Consider the following 23,986-nt stretch of genomic DNA (forward strand, 5'->3'; position numbering starts at 1 on the left):
CCCACTTGTGAGGGGGAAAGAGTGAACTAGCAGCTCTGGTTTTAACCTCATGTCCAAAAACAAATTGACATGAGGATCATTAAAAACACTTACAGGTGACAGTAATTCCTAATTCATAATTATTTTCTTCTTTGACTATTCACTCATCTTTTACTTAATATGTTTTACAAAAAAAAATCTAAGTAAAAGTCTAAAATTAGAATGACAACTACTTCACCGATCTTCAAGTCTATAAACCAAATAATGTAGCAATAATAATTTTTTACTGTTTCTATTAAAAAAAAACAAACAACCAAACAATATTTATGTTAGACAGAATTCTGTCTCTTTTACGGTCATCTTGGCAGTTGGCCATAACATGTACATCTAGCTATACAAACTGTGGTATCTTCTGCTTCATCTGGATGGAGCGGGGGATGTGTGGGGTGTGTGCTACAAATTCAGAACATGCAGCTATTTGGAAATAAAACAATTTTCCTATGTCAATACATCTGATTGGCTGTACCCATTAAAATGTCATCAAGATCTAGATTTCTTTTTCCCTTAGAATTGAACTTGCTTGATCAAATGATTTATTTTGCTTAATGAGCGAATTGCAGCAGAATATATTTCTCTGTCACTGTCTGTCAGGTCATCACATTAAATATACTTTGTCTGATTTGATCTGTTTTCATTGAGCTATGTTAACTGGAATTAATTATGCAACTACACACTACTTTTCTATTGACAAATCCTATCTCAATACATACATCATGTCTTTGGTTCCCGGGATGATGGACAACAATGGAAAGAACAAAGGAAATTATTTGTTACTCCTAGAGCTGTACTCTGAAATATGAGATATGAGAATTGAGATATAAAAATATGAAATATGAGAATATGAAATGCTGAAGAAGCTCAATTTCCTAAGAAGTAATAATTCCCATGTTTATCTGACACAACAGCATCATCAGTAAGTACTTCATATAACCAAATATTATCATGTAGCATAAAGTTAACATACATTAGTCAGAGAAATTTAATAGAGGCAGAAATAATTTTAGAAATATATAGTAAATTACTGAAACTAATAAATTTAATCAGAGTATTCACATTACAATACTTATTATTAATACTAAATAGTGATCAAGGACTTGTGTCAATATCTGTTACAGCAATACTGAAAAAAATAAAATTATGCTGGTTCAATTCTAAATATTTACTACTCTTTGAATCTAAAGTAGAGATTACTTTCAAAGCAAAAATATTATTTTTAATTAGATTCTAAGATTCCACACCTTGATTTTTTTAAAAAAATATTCTGTTGGGTTTTGTTTTTTTGGGGGGGGGATGGACTGCTAAGTACCACTTATACAAATGCATTGAATGTTTCAGTAACTTCCAAACCTGCTTTTGTAAAAAAAAAAAAAAAAAAACAGCCAAATTTCTCTCAGCTGGAATTCTCAAATTACTTATCAGTATTTGATTTTTTGATAATACTGAAAATACATATCTTCTGTGGGGAAAAAACTAATTATGAATGAGAAGGTTACAACTAATAGAAGCAGAGGAAAATGGCTGGACAAAATTCATAGTTGCTTGTGGGTTCAAAAAGAAGTTAACCAATAATTATTGTAGAACTGCTTACTCTCCCAATAATATTGGCACACCACAAACTGACTGTCAAGGAAAAGGACAATGATTTTCAAATGTGGTTCAGTATAATGTATATTTTAAATAAAAATTTCATTAATTTTTGTCTGGCTGTTTAGTATTCTTTATGCTTTCCTCACTTCTGCTCACTCTTATTTGTCAGTACTGAAAACCTGTCATACTAATTTTCTACCAGGTACTATGCCATACCATTCACTTTTGTAGGCATCAAAGTGTAAAGAATAAAATATCTAAACTTTGTTATGCCAGGTCATTTAGTTCCATCTTACAGACTAATACAGTGTTTGCTAAGAAAGTATTATAATGGTCATGGAAGTGCATTTTCTAGTATTATTTTATTAAAACATTTACAGTTATAAGCCTATTTTGCTTGTGTCTAACAGTAAATGTTAGAACACTTATTAAATACACAAAAATTTAGTACACAATTTTTGCTTGCTTTCCTAAAACTTTGGGGATTTATTTATTTTTGTGTTGGGTTATTCACTTCGGTGTCTGCATGTCATACACATTGTACTCGCTGATTAATTATATCACTTTCTCATTCTGTTATACTGTAATTTTTGCCATTACTTGATATTAGTGGACGTAAGTAACTGAAAAGAGCTAAAAGCAATGTTTCACTTTTGAATCTAATATTCATATCATGTAGGCAAGTTAATTGGGAGATACAAACATTTTTAAATCAGTGTATCGTTTCATGAACCCTTTTATTTCAGGGCAGCAGACCTGGGCTCAGTATTTCTTTAATCTGCTATCAACAACAAGGAGAAACAAATTCTCAGAGATAATTCCTCACCATCTATTTTATTCTTCTGTGGATATATTATATATAGTGTACTCAATAAAGCAAGTATTATATTCTTCTAATTATGGATGTTTTAGTACTCTATTGAAATAAATCTCTGGTATGCAATATTTCACAAATGACATTTGGACTGAATAAATAATTACATGCAAGGAATATTCAGAGAAACTATCAGGACCTAGAATACATCAACAGGCTCTAATTGGCCTGATCACTCTATAATCATCTTTGCTCTCTTCCTTGGTGACCTCTTTCCCCTCTCTTACAGTTCTAACTGCCTGTGTTCAAGGTCAGCTCTGATGCAGTCCAGCAGTCACCTTGCACCACTCTACTGTGAAAACAGAATTTACTTCTGAGTTGTCCACACTTTTATTCATTTACTCATGAGTTGCATTTAAGCTCAGGCCTTTGCACTAGATCCTTTCCAGAGCTTTTTTTTTTTTTTTTTCAGTATGCCTGTATCTAGCTTTGTGTCTTGCTGATTCTGATCTGTTGACTTGACTATCCAGCTTGGTTGCAAACCTGCTTCATCATTATGGACTTGTCTGGAGATCACTGGACTTTTGGCTGAATCTGTGAGTCTTCTGTGTTATTGTGGGTATTGTGCCTTTCTTGGTGAGTACACTGTCCCCACTGGCCTTGCTGTCATCCTCAGTTCCAGATCCCCTTTCCTTACAGAGTAGGCTACTGAAATGCCGGGGCTTCAAACCCAAGACCCAAATTAAAGTTGACATATGGGTGATTCCCACAGCCCTTCACAAAGGGAGGGGTGAGTTCACCTTTAAGCTTCCCTCCAGGGTGGGGCCGGCCTTGCAGACAGAGCCATTGGGTAAATGAGCCCCAGGTGTCTGCACTAAGTAAGCAAAGGTCAGGTGTCCCACTGAGGGATAAAAGCTGGGACCACTTGCAGGCAGGGGCAGTGTCTGTCTGTGAGGTGGATGCCCTGTGCAGAGTTCCCTGTTGGGGAAGGACCTCCTGTCTCCCTGGGACTGGGCTCCAGTCAGGTCTGGCTTTTGTAGATGTGGGCTGTGTAGAGATTCAGTATGTGGCTTCCTTGGTCTTATGTGTTTGGCTTGTTGACTCAGTTGTCTCTTGTCCCTTGTATGGGAAACTGCATTTCACCATTTATTCCACCCATTGTTGGTCATGTGGTGTTGTTGTTGGGGTCAGTGGGATTGATGTTGATTATGCATAATCTGACTGATTTATTTGTACACCCAGTGCTCACCCATGTACTGACCCTTTTGTATCAAATACAATTTGGCTATTGGTTCATCTTTATGCTGGCTGTGTCCTTTATGCTAGGCCTAATAATAGGCAAAAAAACCCTACTCTTCCTACTTTCTGAAGCAAGGAGTAACAGTAATCCTAATATATTTTGTCTGAACACACAAACAGGTAAATGGACTAGATAAATGGCTCTAGGTGGCCCTGCTTGTGCAGGGTGGTGAGCAAGATGGCATGCAGATGTCCTTTCCAGCCTCAACCATTCTGTGATTATTGCCTGTTATTTGCAGAACAAGTGGTTGTTCAGAGTAAATTTTAAGTTGTTCCCAGTTACTGTTAGAGAAACTGTAACTTTCTCTCTTTTGACAAGCTATGGCTAGAAGAATCTTAGTACATGATATATCTTGCTCAAAACTTTCAGAAGCTATTTTGAGCATTAAAACAAGCAGAATTATTTTTTATCAAATTGTCAGTTGGAATCAATCTCAACACACTGCAGTTTCATCATCAAACTTCTAAGTTTTGATTAAGTTTAAATGTGATAATGTTTATATTACTAATTTTATTCAGCTTAAAACAATGGCAACAGATTTTCTTAACTCAAGCACTGTATTTTTAAAGGCTGTAATACAGTTGTGATTATTGACTGTATTACAACTTCACACATGTGAAGATAATAGCACTGGACTACAAATAGTTATATATTCTTTTTACTAAAAAATAGTCTTCAGTTCTCTTATTTTGTATAGTATAAAACACAATCTCAGTAGAAAAGTAATAAAATAATCCATATTACCCCAGTGAACCGTCCTTGTGTTATTGATTTAAATAAATAAAACACATAAATGTATGTCCCTCTTGTATCTTAGAGTAATGAATGCATTTCAAGTTCTGCTTGTCTGAAGCTTTTATACTTTGGAGCACTGAATTAGTTTAACATGTATTAAATTACTTACAGTGAATCCCCCAATTATATTAAGACACAATCCTTCATTCAGACAGTTGATGCTGAGCAGCCTGCAGTAGTCAATTACTTCCTCACAGTTTTTTCCAGTGAATCCTGGCATGCAGCTGCAAATACACCAGTGTATTTTAGAGGACTTGCATTTTAAAAGTTAATTGTATTTAATTATGTTGCATAATTCTATTAAATAGTGTTCCTGCAGTAAAAGAACAGACATCATATGTTATTTAAAATAAACAGAGCATGTTTTCAAGGCATCAGAAATGGGTTGCATGATTCTGGATATTTTTTGCTTCTCTATAAAATATTTTTTAGAATTGATTATATCATTTTCATACCAATACATCATATAATATTATGGGAAAAAAATCTAGAATGAGGTAATATTTAATAATAAGCTATAAATGAGGTTTTGGAAATCTATTAGAAAGGATGAGTCGATTAAACCATCAGAGAAGAATTAGAAATATGATGATAAATGAGGTTTAAAGTAGTTATCATCAGTCATTACTAATGATTAACAATCAGTAATCAATTATTACATACATAAGGAACAATATAAGGAATCTGTGGAGAGAACAATGCATCGTTGTTTTTGTGTATGTTTAATTGTAATTTGACATTTTCTTCAAAGGAGAAAACTAGCATTCTATTTTTGAGACAGGTTGTTAGTTCCATGTGATGCCAAGAGAGCTGTGGATAACTTTTCTATGGTAAAAGGAACTGCAGACATTTCTTCTGCTTCATGTCAGTGTCATTAGTAGGAGAAAATCCTTTTCTTATCTAGCCCTCCAGAGTTAAAAAAAAGAATATCCCCTGTACACAAAGAAAAAAGATTATTCAAATAGATAGTAAACAAGTCTTTTTCAAAAGCAATAATGGAACAGTGTAGAAAAATATTTGAATATTTATATCTTGCTCAAAATGTCCAAAATAAAATCCAGACTGCAAAAACTCTTTGTAGTTTCATAGGGATATAATCCCTGTCAAATTAACTTGGTATGTTCTTACAGACATGTTTAGCATGTTCCCCTGTCTAAAGGCTATTTCTGGTAGCATGGAAAGAAAAAAATTAAGTAGAAGAGAAAGGAAACAGTCAGCTGAAAATTTGTGTTTGTGAAGGAACCTGAAAGTAATAGATAGGAAGTATCTTTAGCTTTTTCTAAGGGGTACTTTGTCTAATGACACATTCCAGAACCTGGAAATCATGAAGATGATACAGAATTGCTTCTGTTTTTTCTATGCGCTTGTTCCTAATGAATATGAGATTCAGTTATGTTGCTTATGTTTCCCCATTTTAAAGAATGTCATCCTTGGTTTCAGAATGCACAAAGCCTCTCACATATATAGCATACAAAAGTAAAGGATATATTTTTCAATAGCAAATAGTCAGGCAACAACATTCAATAGAAAGTATCTGGGTTAATTGTATTTTTCTACATCAGTTAAAAATGCCTAATCTGTGAGTACGGCTATGCCTCTGGGGGATGCACAGAGGTATTTAGCATGCTCAGAAGCTTAAGTCACTTATTAACCTTTGAAGTATTAAACACTCAGACTTTCACCTGGAACCCCTGGAGAGCATTCACATAATCCGTGTAGGATAATTTTGACAGGTAAATGGATAGGGGAAAACCATCTCTATATAGATATATTTTCTGAGGCTAGTATAGGCACAACCACATGAGGACACTATGTAGTCCATTGCTACTTACATAATCTTCTACCCTCCTCTTGGAAAAAATCACTGTATGTAAATCCTATAATTATACTGCTACCATTTCAAGTACTTGGAATCAAAATTCTTGCAAAGTTCATTCTTAACAAATTTCTGGTTCCAATATAGTAGCTAAAAGGAGTTATTCATAATCCTTATCTTTGAACATGCTGAAATAAAAGAAGCTATCAGTTACATGTTTTTCCCTCTAAACAAAAGTACCTATATCAAAAGATAGCATGTGTTGTCCTTTATATCATAGCATCAGTTATTCAAGTTATATTTATATATGTGGAATTAAAGTAAAAAAAAAAAACAACCAAAAATTGTATCTTTTGTTATAATTCAATTTTTAAATAACAATTAAACCCAAATCAGTGCAACTCAGTTACATTTTATTTTACTGATTTACTTTTAACCATGATCTGAAATCAAGTGAAAGACCTCCTAGCTTTTTTGGTTCTATTGAAGTAATCTATTACTCTTTCACAAAACAGACAATTTAGTAACTGAATTTTAGAAGCTGCTTTTCCTGATGTTTTTATTTGTTCTTTTTCTTATATAGTTTTGTTTTTAATTGTTGTTTTGTAATACATATGCCAATGTCAGAGAAAGTAAAATTAAATTAAAAGAAGAAAGTTGATAGCGGACTTCCAAAGATAACATAATGGGACAAATTTTCTCAGAACAAACTTTCACATTTCTTGTGACTTTATTGTCTTAAAGAACATGGATAATAGAAGAAAATACAAAGTAAATCACAATTTATTGTGATGGATATCCTTGTTCACCACCTATTTCAATTCACCTTAAATTAAGAAAAAAATGTTACTATTAGATTCTTAGCACAAAGCTGTATATGATATCAAGACTTGAAGGATGGTGTTAGGATACAAGATAGTAATACCTCATAACTGTGGTGAAGAAAATTAAATTGTGTCTGTTCGGTTATATGTTTAGAATTCAAAGCAACTGCTTTCCTAAAGAAAAGCCAGGTAGATAGAAGCTGAGATGGTGATGGATATAAGCAGAATGCAGCTTGGTCATAAGCACATAAAACAGGTGCAAGAGAAGCAAAACAAAAAGGAGTAAAAAGGTCAAACTATTATTTGAATTTATATATGCATGTAAGCTAAACACCATTACATTTATTTAAAACATTAAAATGCTATAAAAGTGGATCAGGTAGTAGTATTACACTGAATTAAACACATGCAGGTTTTTTTGTGGAGTAATTAGACATAGCCATAACTTACAGTATTTGAAAATGATTACCAAAAATGAAACAAAATCTCCATTTAAAACTTTGAATATTCAGCTCCAAACCTCCTGGATAAAACAACATAATTAATAGTAAGTTTCCTTTGGGTGAAATGAATTAAAACCTGGCTTAAAGACAGAAAGCTTCCAAGTCTATGATTTAACAAAATTGAAACAGTTAAACACTGCTCCTACATGTCTTCTGAGATTATTCAAGTAGCTAATGCAAGACATACATTTACAAAGATAATTTTGTGTCCTAAATATAGTAAAACATGCTGACTGTTGGCCCTCTCTAGAAGTTGGCACCTCATCTACATTTCAGCGTTCTGATTTTGGCAAGACTGCATTGCTCACAGCCTCATTACTGAAACAGGTCTCCTTGTAAAAAGTACATGATTCCTACTCCCTCAGAATGGTTTCTCATCTAAATGCCTCCTTCCAAGTATACAGTAGAAAAATTATTTTAATTTCATTAAAAAAGTAAATGTTCAATTTATTAACAATAGGGACTAAAAAACATTACAGTCACTAACTGGAAACTTTAGGGACTGAATGGCAAAATTTAAGGCTGAGTATCGGAGGTTTTCAGTCTGTGACTGGACAGAGTGCTACATAATCTCATCTAAACTCCCTTTCATGCTAAAGATTGGACAAGATGATTTTTCAACATATCTTCCAACCTGGGCTGTTCCATAATTCTGTTGAGACTAAGTTCCAATGCTGCCATATTTGTCTAACGGTAAAAGTCTGCGGTATTAGTGACTTGTTTAGGACACCAGTCCAGGCTTTCTTTGTGCCTCTGTACAGAAGATCCTCCAGAAGATGCTTCATCTCACCTGTCCCAAATATTCTCTCTGGATGAGATAAATCACTTCCTGGAGTACTTCTCTTCCTTCACCAAGGAAGTCATGTGCAGCTTGGATGCTAGGGAAAACTATTTGTATTGAACGCTATCTAAAGTTCTTATTTAAACAGTATGTACAGGGCTAAGCACTTAACGTTGTACAAAGTTGAAGGATGCACTCTTCATTATTTATAGTGTTCTCTCTAGGATGTTATTTCCCTTTTATAGAGCATTCTTAGTGTTAAAAGTAATAAACTTATAAACCTATCCCATTTCTTAGACTAGGTCTCCACAAATGTGTCTTGTCTGTCTTGTCAGATGTGTATTTTACAAATAGCCAGACTGAATGCATTGATAATACATAAATAGTAAAGTTCAAATCAAAGCACCACCACTATTAATAAGATTTTAATGCTTGATATTAGTAGTAAACAGGATTGTGCTATCTAAACCCAAAATTGAAACTTCTAGTCCGTAGCTTTACTACACAGCTTGAGTGATTTGCTTGATAATCAATATAAATGGTCATTAATAGCCAAATTTTCCTTTCTGTTATATTGATATAAACAATGAATTTCACACATTCTCATATATATCAGTGGAAAGACTCTTTAAATCACCACATCTTTCCATAGATATTTTTATTAGCCAATTTCCATGGTACAATGAGGTTCATGGTACAGACCATCTCTACCAGTGCTTTGTGAAACTATAAATTATTAAATCTGCATTGTATACAGGGACAGGATATTTTTTTTTCTTTTTTAAAGAAAGAAAATCTAAATCTTGATAATAATTGTTCATGTTATATATATATTTAAATGTAAATTTCAGGCATCATTTCATGCTAATTCATGCACCAACACACTGTGCAAAAGACTGTCTATGTAATAGTAAATTACTAGTAGCCTATATCCTCATTTGAAGTATTGGAAAACAAATTATAGCACTGTTGTTCTGTGCTATACATATCTCTATGGAAAGATCTAACCCTGTGTGTGTGTATGTATATATGTATTTAGGTGTAAGTATAAATAAAATTTAAGTATTTTTTTCTTCTTTGGGAAAATTGTAAACATAGTTCTACCTAAACTTAATTTCCAGACTACTTAGCTGAATCTCTTCTGATGGACTGTAACTTTAGCTTCTATATTTCTGTTATGTATTTGCAGTTTCTAAGTTCATTCATCATGTGTTTTCAGGCTTTTGTGTATCACAGCTTTCAATTTTCTGCTTTTATGAATATCCTAAAATTTGAAAGTTGTTTACTGCACTTCAGCAATGCTTAGCAGAACTTACTTCAGGCAGCCAGATAAAAGCCAAGCAAATGGGATGAGAACAAATTGTACTCCTTATTAGTGTAAGAAAATATCTAAAAAGCTATTTAGAATGGAACAAAATTATATACTGGGTCACTTCAGTTGTTTTCAAATGTATAATTTTTAGCAAGGTTTGTCTGAAAAAAAGCACTTTTTGATATGATGCTTGAAGGATCAGTCTAAGACCTAGTAATGCGTGTCTGTGAATTAGAAATTAAATAATTTGCCTTATCCTTTCAGAAACAACATAAAAAACATACATCCTGAATGAGAGTGGTGTAGTATAATTGTCTCACTTGTCATCAATGTGTCGGGACTTATATCTTTTATCTTACAGGATTAATGATGATACAATTTATAAAACCTTAACTGTTTAAAATCTTTTTCTAGTACTTCAAGAGTTTTCAAGAAGACTAAGAATTCAGCACCAAAAAGAAATTAAAAATTGTTAAAAGTTTATACATTTTTGTGTTCTCTGTGACTGATGGTGTCTATTCTTTCTGCAGTCAGTGGGATATCACCAAACGATCCAAAGAAGTAGTGAAATAAATTAATTTCTAATCTTACCGGCAGTTATAGTTCTGCTGTTGAGCTACACAAGTTGCATTATTTAAACAAGGCAATAATTCACATGGATTCAGTATTCTCTCACAGAACTTGCCAGTGAATATTGGCAGACAGATACATGTCACATCCTATAGAAGAGAAGGAAATTAGAAATAGTTATTTGCTGCACCCAAGGCAATACAGAAATGAGTGTTTACTTCCATTATTATAGAGACCCTAACTTGGACAGGGTTTCATCCTATTAAACAGTCTACAAAGACAGAACAAAAAGCAGTCCTAGCCCCAGACAGGTTACAAACATGATTTAAGGCAAGTGGAATAGGCCTTCCAGCACAGTTAATACTAGAGTTGGGTTTCCTAACTGGAAATATACCAGCTCTAAATTTGTCTGGCTTTATGATTTCATATCTGAATCAAGAAGGAGCTTTATAATTAATTTAGGTTTTTTCCTCATTCTGAATTTGTTCCAAGTTAATGTTTGCATCTATCAAAAAATAAGAGTGCAGAAGGTACATCAGATACCAAACACTATTTACTGATTCAACTAGGAAAGAAAATGGTGTGTATCCATTTTCCTCTTCAATATGAAGCACAGAGACTATGCTTCAATATGATGGTGAAAGACATTTTTCAGTCACTGTAATCCGTAATTTATACAGTAAAAACAGTAGGTTATTTTACACCAGAAAAAAAAAATTTAGAGCTGACATTCTCACTCTTATTTTTCTGTATAATGTTCTGTATAGGTCTTTTGATGTTAGAAAATAAAGAAAAAATATATAGCGGTTTGTTCCCCAGTGAATTTGGAAGTGTTCAGGTGTTTCTTTAGAATCAGTCTTAAAGGCATGATTGGGGAACTTTAATATCTATTGAGAAATTTCCATATGTGTCAAACAAAATACTGCATCTATTTGTCTACAGAAATGATTGTACAAAATAGTATGTGCTAGTGTATCTACTAGGTAAAATATTTAGACAGATTGCATAATTTAGACTTTTTTTTTTTTTTCTCTTTCTCTCTCTCTGAATGTGTATCACTGGTATGTGATAACAGAGTTTTGAACTCTTCTTCCATTACTTTGGTTCTGTATAATCACTGCTATTTGCAATAGTCATGCTAATGAAAGAACAACAACAAAGCAATTTGAAATATGACCAGATATGACTCATTATCAAACCTTTATGAGTCTGCATGAATTTATTCTATTTTGCAAAAAGAAAAAAGACAGGAAAATAAAGGAATTTAAAAGAGATACCACAAATAAAGCAAGAATAAGAAACAACTACTAGTTAATAAAGATGACTGATGTATCATGTTTTATATCAGAAGATTTTATTAGAGACAAGAAAAAGAAATAACATCAGTAGTTCCTTAAGTGACCACCAAGCAAATGAATAGAAAATATGGATTCTGAACTTTTTTAACTGTAGAAATATTAGAAATATTACACATTCAGACTATGCTGTGTTTTTTCATGAAGCATGCAAAGTTAAATTAAAAATTTAAGTAGAATTAAATGTTTTCATATATTAATGGAAGAGATCCTCCTGGAAGATCTGTCAAGTCATATGGATGACAGGGAGATGATTAGAAACAATCAACATGGCTGCACAAAGGGCAAATCAGTCCTGATTAATCTGGTGGCTATTTACGATGTTTGACTGCACTGATGGATAAAGGAAGAGAAACTGATAACATCTACCTTGAGTTCTGTAAGGACTTTCACCACCCCACACAAGATCATTGTCATTAAATTGGAGAGAGATTATTTGATGGATAGACTATTCAAACACAGAACCAAAGCTTCACAGAATTGTCTAGGTTGGAAAAGACCTTGAAGATCATCCAGTCCAACAATTGACCTAGCACTGACAGTTCCCAACTACACCAGATCCCTCAGCGCTGTATCAACCCAACTCTTAAACACCTCCAGGGATGGGGACTCCATCGCCTCCCTGGGCAGCCCATTCCAACGCCTAACAACCTCTTCTGTAAAGAAATGCTTCCTAATATCTAGTCTAAACCTTCCCTGGTGCAACTCGAGGTCATTACCTCTCATCCTTTTGCTTGTTACTTTGTTAAAGAGACTCATCCACAGTTCTTTGCAACCTCCTTTCAGGTATTTGTAGAGTAAATGAGCTGTCCCCTCAGCCTCCTCCAGACAGAGCAACTCCAGTTCCCTCAGCCGTTCCTCGTAACACAAGTGATTCAGACCCTTCACCAGCTTCATGGACCTGTACTAGGACTGGTACTATTCAGTAGCTTTATTTATGACATTGACAGTGGGTTTGAGTGCACCGTCAGCAAGTCTGCAGATGACAGCATGCTGAGTAATGCAGTTCATTCAATAAAGGGAAGGAATGCTGTGCAGAGGGACCTTGACAGGCTTGAACACTGGGCCTGTGTGAACCTCATGAGTTCAACAAGATTAAGTTTAAGGTCCTGAACCTGGTTCAAGGCAATCATCAGTATTAATACAGACTGGATGACGAATATATTAAGAGCAGCCCAGTGGAGAAGGACTTGGTGATATTGGTGGATGAAAAGCTGAAAATGACCCAACAGGGTGTGCTTTCAGCCCAGAACAATGATTGTATCCTAGGTGGCATAAAAAGAAGTGTGGCCAGCAGGTCAAGGAAGGTGACTCATCCACTCCATTCTCATGAGACCCCACCTGGAGTACTGTGTTCAGGTCTGGGAACCCAAGCACAAGAAAGCCATGAACCTGGTTGAGTGGACCCATAAGAGGGCCACAAAGATGGCTATAGGGAAAGACTGAGAGAATTGGGGTTGTTAGCCTAGAGAAGACAAGACTCTGGAGAGATATTATCAAGATCTTTCATTACTTAAAGGGGGTTTATAAGAAAGACAGAAAGACACTTTTTAACAAGGCCTATAGGCACAAGGAATAATGGTTTTAAACTGAAAGTGTGTAGATTAAGATTAGATATGAGAAAGAAATTCTTTACTGTGAGGGTGGTGAGAAAGTAGAATATGTTTCAGTGTCGGAGCTGAAACAGAGAACTGTCTCTAGACAATTAGAGAATAGTTAGAACCATCATACAGGGAAGTTGTGGATGCTCCATCCCTAAAAGTGTTCAAGGCCAGGTTGGATGGAGCATTCAGCAACCTGATTTAGTAGAAGTTCCTGCCCATGGCAGGAGGGTTGGAACTAGAAGATTTTTTAAGGACCCTTCCAATCCAAACCATTCCATGATTCTATGTTCAAAAGGGATCTTTGAAGTTTATACTTACATTTGGCAAATCAATACATGTACCTCTGTTCTGACATGGGCTTGAAGAACATTCATTGACATCAATTTCACAGCTGTGACCAAGAAAACCAGCAGGACAATCACAGACATATCCAGACTGATTATATTGACATATTCCCCCATTTAGGCATGGCTGAGATGCACAAGAATCACCAGGATCCTCACAAAATGGACCTAAAAGAATTAAACATAAAAAATTAAGGAGTTTTTGAGTGAATTATGCTTTTTGCTGTGTTGCCTATAAACATTACTTTATCATTATATTGTGTTTCCCTAGTCTCTCATTCATTCTATTTTTTGAATTTTATGAGGGATTGAGAGGTTTTTATTTATTGTGGTTTTCTTAAATGGTCTACACTGTGAAGCTCCAGACACTGAGTGGGACATATGAAAACTATTCACCATGTTAAAAAGGAAGGAACTTAAAATATTCCTGTATGTTTTGTTTGTTTTGTTGAATAAACATGGTAGAAATATGTGGCAGTGACTAAACTCATCTGTAGCAAAGGGAGGAAGACAACTGGAACCATAGTACCAGGAGACACTGAACAGTTGCTGAACATCTCTCTTGCAGTGGCTCTTATTAAGGGAAGTTGAATCCAGTGGACTTTCAGATGAAGGAGGTTGTTTCCGTTCCTGTTTATAGATCCAGCCAGCATTGAAGCTGAATGTCCTCTCACTAGGCACACACAGTCACGTGTGTGTGCGCGCACACACACACACACACACTACGGAGCGCCCACATGGATCAACATGAGGAGCAGTGTCTTTCCCTGAACATGAACACAAACAGCACTCACACGAACATTAACAACAATAATGGCTCATTTTTTTTCTTCCTCTCTGGCTAGTCAGTATTGAAGTTCACCAGCAAACATATGCACTCCCTTGTTCTCTAAACACACAAATAAACCCACATTAATGGATCCCTCAAATATCAGCATAGGTTTTAAGTCTGTCTGATATCCACACCTGGATCTGGGTATTGCTCTAACTGCTGACTAGTCCAGTTTAAAAGACCATCCCTGCTCACTAGGAAGTGTAGTACCACAGAAGTAATAAAGAAATGAGACTACAGTAATCAGACACAGGCTCAGCCAGAGAAGCTTAATGAGCAGCAGCCTGCTTAGCCCTTTTATTACTTTTTCTCTGCATTTTCCTGTTTTATACTTCTCCCATCCAGCTTGATCCCTACCTTTCTTCACCCTTTTCTTCTGCCAGATAAACAACAACCCTTACTTAAGTGTTTGTTCTCACTGGCCCCAGCTTTGTCACCTCCATACACAAATTCAGTATTTCTGATCAGTACCTGGATAATCTTGGTTTTATATGGGATTACTGATATGGTTACCCAGGCTCTGTTGGCCTTGCAAATAAATAATACACAAAATGTCCCCAATTCCACCCTTTTAATTATCTTTGAAGTTTTCCTGTCTCTCACAAAATTCTCCCTTAAGCTTCTGTGAAATCCAGTCACTGTTAATGGTGCTATCTGTAACTTTTGTCAGCCACTCAGTTATTAAGCTCAGCAACTTCTCATGTTATGTCCACTGGTTTCCCATGTTCTGTTCAACTCCTGTAACCCCAGGCAGGTGTTTATTAATCTGCCTGCATACCTCAGCAGTTATGAGCTGCTTAAGTGTTTTGAACAATTAACTCTTTTTAATTGTGCAACACCAAAGATACAGCAGAATTATAGAAATGAAGAATTTACTTCCATTTACTTCTGGAAAATTATGTAACAAATATGCTTTTTACACATCTGGCACTTCAGTACTTTGATTTAAACCACCTTCTGAACACATACTTACCGTTTACATGAGATGCATTTTTCAATAGTTTGCTGTAGCAATAACATTAACTTCATAATAAATCTATTCTGAGGTAGTAGTATGTTTGTTAGTCACTTGAACCAACTGAATTAAAAATAGACTTTCGTAAAAGAATAAATTATACTTTCCAAGAAGATTTATACTTTTGAAATGTTAAACAGAATACTTTTAACTCAGAATTGTAAACTGCAAGGTAAACATAGCTAATTTATTCTAAATCAATTAATAGATATGTATGTGAGCCTCTAATATTTTCCGTGCCAACAGACTAACTATACAGAGCAACTATAATTATGTGGAACAACATTAACCAGTAGATCTAAATATCATACTCTGTCTCTATTATATACCAGAACAGCTGACGCAACAAACACAATACAAAGAAAATCCCATTAGTAGAAAAAGGGTCAAAACACAATTTCCTTTTTATCACTCAGTTCATTAAAAATAGCTGTTCCAATGAGGCAAAATGAATTGGATCTATCTTTTAGAATATATTATTCACTTCTCTTTAGCATCAGAGGACATTCAAAGAATCTTTCATGAATTTGTTGCTATCCCTCATCACCATAGTAACAAAATTACAGTAAAAGTATATTTCAGATATTTCAGATATTAGATCATGCTAATAGGAAAAGCCAAGAAGGCCATTCCTCAGAACAAGGCCATTGACTGGTATTAGTGAATAAATAAGAGAACACTTGCAACATGACATGAGGTGTATTGGTCATTTTTTTTCTTATTCAATGTACTATTTAGCTGTCCTGTTATACTTCAGTACAATATTGTACTCCAGCAGTACTCATAGATGAGGTTATATACCAACGCTTATCTTTTTTTTCCTTCTATTGGGCACATTTGACAAGAATGGGTGTTCCTGTCTCACCCACATCACTAAACAGGAGAAGGCAAAGCCGCAAAACAGTGACCCCAACTGCTCTACCCAAAGGAAAGCCAGAAAGTGTAGTTCCACAGACCAAACAGATTAATGAATTGTTCCCGCCATTGTTTGTACCCCTGAATCCATTCAATCCTCCCCATTTTTTCTGCTATTATTTCCAAGAATTTCTTAGCCTTTTGTTAAAAAATGGCACTGTATGGGATTATCAGAACAGGGAAAGACTAAATGAACAAAATAACACAGAACAATGAAGGCCAGTTGTGGAAACCAGATGAAAGAGGTGTCTTTTTGGTATTCCTATACCTATTTTAGCAAAACTAGGAAAAGGGCATTGTTCTGCTAAAAAAAAAAATAAAAATAGTGCAACTGTTTTCCAAGGAAGACTAAAAGTAGGTAGAAGAGGAATAGAGAAAAGCCTGAGACAAGATAAAGAAATATTATTAATCACAGCATGAGAGATGTATCAAGGAAAAAAATGCATGGTTTAAAGATGGAAAAAAAAAGTTCTTTAACTTATTTTCCCATTGGCATCTCCTGGCAAAGAGAAAAAAAACCCAACACAATCTCTGTTAATTTGGAAAAAAAATTGTGATTAGTGTGAATTCAGAGTCAGTTACTTAGTCAGGTCAAGGGGAATCAATTCAAATGAAGATACTGAGACAGCAACTGCACTTGTGGTCTAAAACACGTCACATCTTTCACAGGTCTATCTAGAATGAATTAAACAAAAAGTCCTACCAACAGCTTAACGTCTTTTAGGAAGAATTCATGCTTGAGTAGTTATGTTTCCTTAATCATTGATGTTACTTCTGTCTTTGATATTCTTCTATTTTATAATTTCTTATATTCAGCATTTTATGTGAAAAGCAAGAGCAGGGCTCTATCCCCTGAACATCCATGCTCAATGAATATGACAAATCAAGTCCATAAAAGGAATTCAGGAAAATTAGTGTTTTGAGATTTTTATTCTATCATTTCCAAACCTGATGTCACACTCAATCTATTTGCTAAAGAAGATTGAAAGGTGACTTGATTACATCCCTTGGATGGGGAAAATATCAAGCACTAAAGGGGTCATTAATTCAGTGGAGATAAGTGTAACAAATCAAATGACGGAGAGAGAAGCAAAACCAAATATAATTAGAAACACCTCACATATTTTTACCAGTGAGTTCTCTGTACCAGACCACCATGAAAGAACTGGATTCTACAGTTGTTGATATCTTCACATCAATTCTTTTTGAAAGATACTATTTTAACCACATACAAGACAGACTTAATATATAGGTAAGGAATATAACAACCTTTGGTCAGAACAGATGAACAACTAAACTTGCAAATCAAAATTAGGAATTAATTCTAAATTTGCATTTTAAAATTTACATATTTTTGTCATCAGTACCTCTTATTAGATATGTTCAATTAAATGCTTAACTTCATAGCCATGATAACATTTACTGACCTCTTGAATGTTGTTAGAAGCAAGGTAAAGAGGGAACTGGGTAAAAATAGACTTGTATAATCTGAAGTCAAATGTAAAGAAGGAGGACAATATTTAAGCATGAACAATGCAGTTGGGAACAACACATAGGTCCAACTTTCAAGTGTATATTGAATATGTTTGTACACATTCTGGAGATTTTAGACTTAAATTAGAAAAAGTGCAAGGCAAATTCTTTTAATTGGATAGATTTTATTCATAACCTATTTTACTTTGATGTCAATAGCAAAACTGTATAAGCATAGTATTTGACATAGATCCTGTGTACTTCTGTTGCCAACAATTTCAACAGAAGTAATTCTTCCCTCAGTTTGACCCAAAAATACACATTTGTTGAAAATACTAATGTCTCTTTAGTGTTCATTGATGAACGATGAACTACTCAAAGCTCTGATATATTGTTCAAATTATCAGGAAAATAAATGCAGAAACCATGTTCTAGTGGGAGATAGATGATTCAGGAAACTTCAATACGATAAAAACTAGTTATCAACTTGATTGAATACCCTGATTAAAGAAGAAAATTCAAGAAATTGAGGACATCATCAGTAAGATAAATTTACCATGGTCTTTCAATACAGTGAATATTTCTTTGGTTTACTTCAATAACATAAAAATTGTGGAAGGTTAAAAACCAAGAATGAGTGAGTAGAGATTATTTTATAGACAAATATGAAAGCTAATGAATTTCAGTTTAAGAAACTGAACATTATTTCCATCATTTTCTATTGCTTTTACACGTGAAGAGAATAAAACCCTTCATCAAAACTAAATATAAAAAACCCCTAGCCCTTCCTTGTCTGATTTAACTGTATCCTTGTTAGTCTTCATTAATTCCACTATCATGTTATAATGATAATCCATTAAAAGTCCAAAGACATTCATGACACCACTGATAAGCATCAGTCACTTTGTTAAGATACCACATAGTGCCATTTACATAAACATCTGGGCTTAGTGATTAAAATAAATAATTTTTATATTTAAAATAAGTCTTTCTGGGCTTCATATTTATACAACAGTTTCACTTTCTATGGAATAAAATATATGAAAGATCATAGTTGCATACTGTGCTTTAACATGATTTAATTACTTTTGTTATTCCTCTAATGAAAAGTCAATATTTTCTGGAGCATTTATGCGTAAGACACAGTAGATTATTTCAGGAAACAGTATATGTTACACTCATACACATTCATTTATTTGTACTTTAGTTAAAACAAAGCAGTAGTATTTCAGGGTTAGCATAAAAAATAAAATATTTAGTGGGAGAGAGATTTATTTTCAGTTTCAGTGGAACAATTGGTTGCTAGGATTTAAAATCAAGGACCAAGAAACACAGTAGGCAATAAACAGAATAAAACCTAAGAATGAAGACAAGTATCATAATTCAGTTTTTTAAAAAATTGTTAATATATTAATATGCTCAATTTCACAACTGCAATTATAGAAACCCACACATCATGTTCTTCTTATGTCATGCCATTATTAATGTTTAGCACTCTTGGTCACTTTAAAAATAATTCCAAATCAAGGCCTTTTTAATCTGAGGACCATCAGATTTCAGTTGATTAAGTGAAAGAATTTCTGCAATTAAACTAATCCTTATCTGCATAACTCAACTTAAAATTTTATTACAGTTGATCCAATCCAGTTAACTTCTTGTTTTCACTTTCCTGAGTTTTGTCAGCTGCCCTTCCTTTGACATATAAAACTGAAAAGTTTATTTAAAAGTTCTTTGTACAAAGATTTTTTTTTTGTTTGTTTTTTTTTCTGTGTAAAAGCATCACTGAATCACAAACTCTTCTCTTACATCTAGACCCTGAAATGTACCAGTAGTTCTACTGGAGCACTAAAAGCATTAATCTTTAAAATATTAATGTGGTATCAAAGAATCATAGAATGGTTTGGATTGGAGGTGACCTTAAAGATCATCTTATTCCAAGCCCCTGGCATGGGCAGGGAGATGTTCCACTAGATCAGGGTTTTTTTGAAGCAGACCAGGATGCAGTTGGCTTTCTATACTTCAAGCACACATTGCTGGGTCATGTTGAGCTTACTGTCAACCAATACACCCAAGTCCTTCTCTGCAGGGCTACTCTCAATCTACTCATCCTCCAGCCTGTATTTCTGCTTGGGATTGCCCCGATCCATGTGCAGGACCTTGCACTTGGCCCCTTGTCGAACTTCATGAGGTTTGCATGCACCCACCTCTCAAGCCTGTCAAGGTCCGTCTGGATGACATCCCTGCCGGTGTCAGCCAGGACCACACAGCTTGGTGTCATCAGCAAACTTGCTGAGGGTGCACTCAATCCCACTGTCCATGTCGCCAACAAAGATGTTAAACAGTGCTGGTCCCAATTCCAAAGGCTGAGGAGAGCCACTCATCACTGCTCTTATCTTGGACATCGAGCCATTGACCACAACTCTTTAAATGCAACCATCAGCCAATTTCTTAACCACTGAGTGGTCCCTCCATCAAATCCATGTCTGTCCAATTTAGTGACAAGGCTGTCATGTGGGACAGTGTCAAATGCTTTGCACAAATTCAGGTAGATGACATCAGTTGCTCTACCCTTATCCACCAAAGCTGTAACGCCATTGTAGAAGGCCACAAAATATGTTGGGCACTCTTTGCCTTTAGTGCAGCCATGTTGGCTGTCATGAATCACCTCCTCATTCTCCATGTTCCCTAGCATATTTTCTAGGAAGACCCACTCCATGATCTTGCCAGACAGAGGTGAGTCTGGATGGCATTTACATTTTTATATAAATTTCTACTCAAAACTGATGAATGACATCTTTTTTTCTGCACATGAAGTTTCAAACAAGTTTGTATCAAAATGAAATCTACTTAAGGCACTGTAAATTTAGGTCTCAGAAGAGAGTGAGTTCAAATCTCCATGAAAGATTATAAGGGCTAGAATCTTAATTTTAGACTAAATAGGCAGTATCAAAGCTCACTGATGTGCTTTATACAAAAGCTCCAATCAGCAGAATTCAAAATAGACATTTTGGAAGTAAGTGAATGAGAAGAACATTATCTTCCATCAGAGGAAAGTCTATTAAAGAGTAAATTACAGTACTGCTGGAAAAACTCATCAAGAGTCCTTGTAAACTTTTAGTTTTACTTCTTATCTTGAATAACCACAGTTTTCAGAAATTCTAAAATAGCTGAAGCAAATAGAGCTGGGCTGATTCTGAGCAAGGCCACTCTGGCCACTGCTAAGACAGTGTGCATAGAGTATCACTGCTTCTGGAAGTCTATTACTCCCTGGGACAAGAGCAGGTAATCAACCTAATTATAACAGATCATTGTGCTGTTCCTGGCCTAAAATCACTTCCTTGTGCCTGGGTTTGCTGAAGAAAGAGTTGTTCAAATCACTGCTAGGGGCAGGAAGAAGAAGAGCCATATATTCATATTGATAGCTGTGACTTTTATCTAGAACACCAATGATGCCCACTTACAGAAAGTCTAGATTTAAAATTTTCTTCTTGTAGCCAGCTGTTAGTGTTTACCATATACCAGGTACAGAAGAAAATCTAAATGTATCCATTAACAGTGAATTCACTAATATTCCATGGTATTTACTACAGTAAAATGATATGATCAGTTATCCATCTTTTGGAAAAACAATTTTAAAAAATTCAATTATTAATCACACCTTTCTCTAAGGCAACAGTTTCTCCAGATGGGATTAATTCAGTTCCTCAGCTGCCTCTCAAGTGACAAGACCCTTCTTATGCCTAAATGCAAGGTATGTTCCTGATGGCTGTCCTGGTTTCAACTGAGATAGAGATAATTTTTCTTCTTAGTAGCTAGAATAGTGCTGTGGTTTGGATTTGGTATGGGATTTGGTATGAGAGGAATGTAGATAATACACTGATGTTTTCAGCTGTTGCTAAGAGATCAAGAACTCTACAACTCCTCATGACCTGTGCGTGCACAGGTGCACAAGAAGCTAGGAGGAGGCATAGCCAGAGCACCAAACCCAAATTAGCCAATGAAATATTCCATAACATGTAACATCATGCTCAGTATATGAAGGGGGGGTGGCTGGAAAGAAAGGGGTTCCCTCACTTCCAGGACTGTGATTGTGGGATCTTTGTATTTTGGGATCCCTAGCTGGGAATGGGCTGAGTATCAGTTGTCGGGTGCTGAGTGATCTCATTGTGCATTATCTGTTTGTACTTTCTTTTATTGCTATTGTTTTATTTTATTATAATTACTAAACTGTTTTTATCTCAACCTACAAATCTACCTCTCCACTTATCCCTTATCCCCCAGATGGAGGGAGGATAAGCGAGGGACTGCATGGTGTTTGGCTGCCAGTCAGGTTCAAACCATGACATGGCTTATATACTTCTGTGAGGCTGAATTCTAAAGTATTCCACCTCTTAGAGATTAGGAATAGCATTGTGCCTGACATTATTCAGTATGGTCTATAAAGGTATGAATGGGAGATACACTTTTTATTGAAATCCTAAATGATAATAGAACAAGTCAATATACTGAGTGGGACAGAAACTTTCTTCATTAAAATACAAAAGTCTATGATTTCAAACAGCAAAAGTACAAAATATGAAAATAAACCTGCATAAAAATTTTAAAGATATAAGTGGATACCAGAGATCATTAAAGTGGTGAATGCTTTGTGGACCAAGACAGAGAGAAGTCTATTGGATGACAAACATATGCTTTATTTACTGCCTTTTCAGTAGAAAACTAAACACTTACTTGTTGCTCACAGGAAATAAAACATCATAATCATTGCTGAGAGACTGGAAAGTGCTGGTTTATATACATTAGTAGTGAGACTAAAATTAAATTTTTCATACCATTCTGAGTAAATGACAGAGATGATTCAAGGAAATTTAATACCAGAAAGGGCTTCCCAAGTGAAAGTAGGTGGACTGTGCAAGAACACACTATACTGGGTTGGGCAAAACCTAGGTATGCAGCTGGAATAGAGGAAAAACAGAGAATACAAGAGGTGCAAGTTTTCCCTGGGTTTACAATGTACAGAAAATGGTTGATTAATCTAGTATAGATGGGAATCAAAGTAGAACCATTGAGCAGAAAAAGTTATTTAGAGATATTTGAGAAGTTTCTTGTAGAAACAGATAAAAATAACCTCATTTATAAAAAATTTCTTGTCAGTAAAGAAGTAAGAATAAATTGAACAGGAAAAAAAAACAAATCACAGAAGAAAGAAAAGGGTAAAATGACCAAAAGGACATCTATCTTTAGCTAATATTACTAACACAAGCATGTATATTTCCTGATTGTCAGAACTGTTGCAGAAAATAAAAGCATTTATTAACCAGTGTTAATATAAAATCCTTAAAGAAGAAAATAAACTTATATTTAGAATAAATATGTTCCAACCTTTTTTTGCTTTATTGCCTTTGTGTTTATGACAAGCTAGAATTGAAAAGCAGCATCTCTCCTGAAGAACTTAATAGTATGAGAAAGGGAACATGCCTCGAGAACACTGTAAATCTATTAAATTCTCAGTGGGCAAGGTGTTACTTAACACTTCTATGGATGTCTATAAAAAATCCCATTGGAAGCTGAAAGGTCTTGAACATTTCTGATCTTTGTGAAGCAGGCAAATCATATTTCCTTCTCTTCTCTTTAGCAGAGTAATGAGTGGTAGCTTCAATACTTCCTAGCAGCAATGATTAGCTGCATGTTGAAATCCTCACACTTTTATTTTTTTTGTTGATGGCAACCTCAGGGCTTCTGTTCCTCCCCAGGGTCTGAGCTATTCACTTGTTTTCTCAACCTTTCTCTTTTCCAAAGGTCAAACCTTGGGAAGCTCTTTAGCTTAGTTAACTATTTCATACTAAAGAAAACAGTAAAATAAGGTTGTTCCATGTCCTGTAGGTATGTTTGGAACTTATGCCTTCTCTTGAATACTCGAACAGCAGTTTTTACCTGAAACTTTGAATGTTTTTCTGAAACTGAGATAACTTGATCATTACCCCTAATGAGGGTAAAATGTTCTTGACTCTTTGTTTTGTAGAAAATAATTAAAGCTTGAAATATTTTCCTGATATTTCACTCATTTCAGGGAGGAAAGGAGGGAGAAAGGGTGGGAGATAGATTTC

The 23,986-nt window shown here is 34.9% G+C and overlaps 1 protein-coding gene across 2 annotated transcripts in view; it reads right to left on the minus strand.

Annotated features, from left to right (window-relative positions):
* Positions 1–23,986, minus strand: part of EYS (eyes shut homolog) — a 1,023,641-nt gene that overhangs the window by 828,518 nt on the left and 171,137 nt on the right. For both annotated transcript variants that reach the window (XM_026844748.1, XM_026844747.1), the window contains 3 exons: positions 13,619–13,812; positions 10,363–10,490; positions 4,645–4,759 (listed from right to left, as the gene is read on the minus strand). In XM_026844748.1, the coding sequence (XP_026700549.1) occupies positions 4,645–4,759; positions 10,363–10,490; positions 13,619–13,812 (437 nt within the window). The remainder of the gene's footprint in view (positions 1–4,644; positions 4,760–10,362; positions 10,491–13,618; positions 13,813–23,986) is intronic.

This window comes from Athene cunicularia, assembly GCF_003259725.1.
Source record: "Athene cunicularia isolate RWA chromosome 3 unlocalized genomic scaffold, athCun1 chr3_part1, whole genome shotgun sequence".
Taxonomy (NCBI): domain Eukaryota; kingdom Metazoa; phylum Chordata; class Aves; order Strigiformes; family Strigidae; genus Athene; species Athene cunicularia.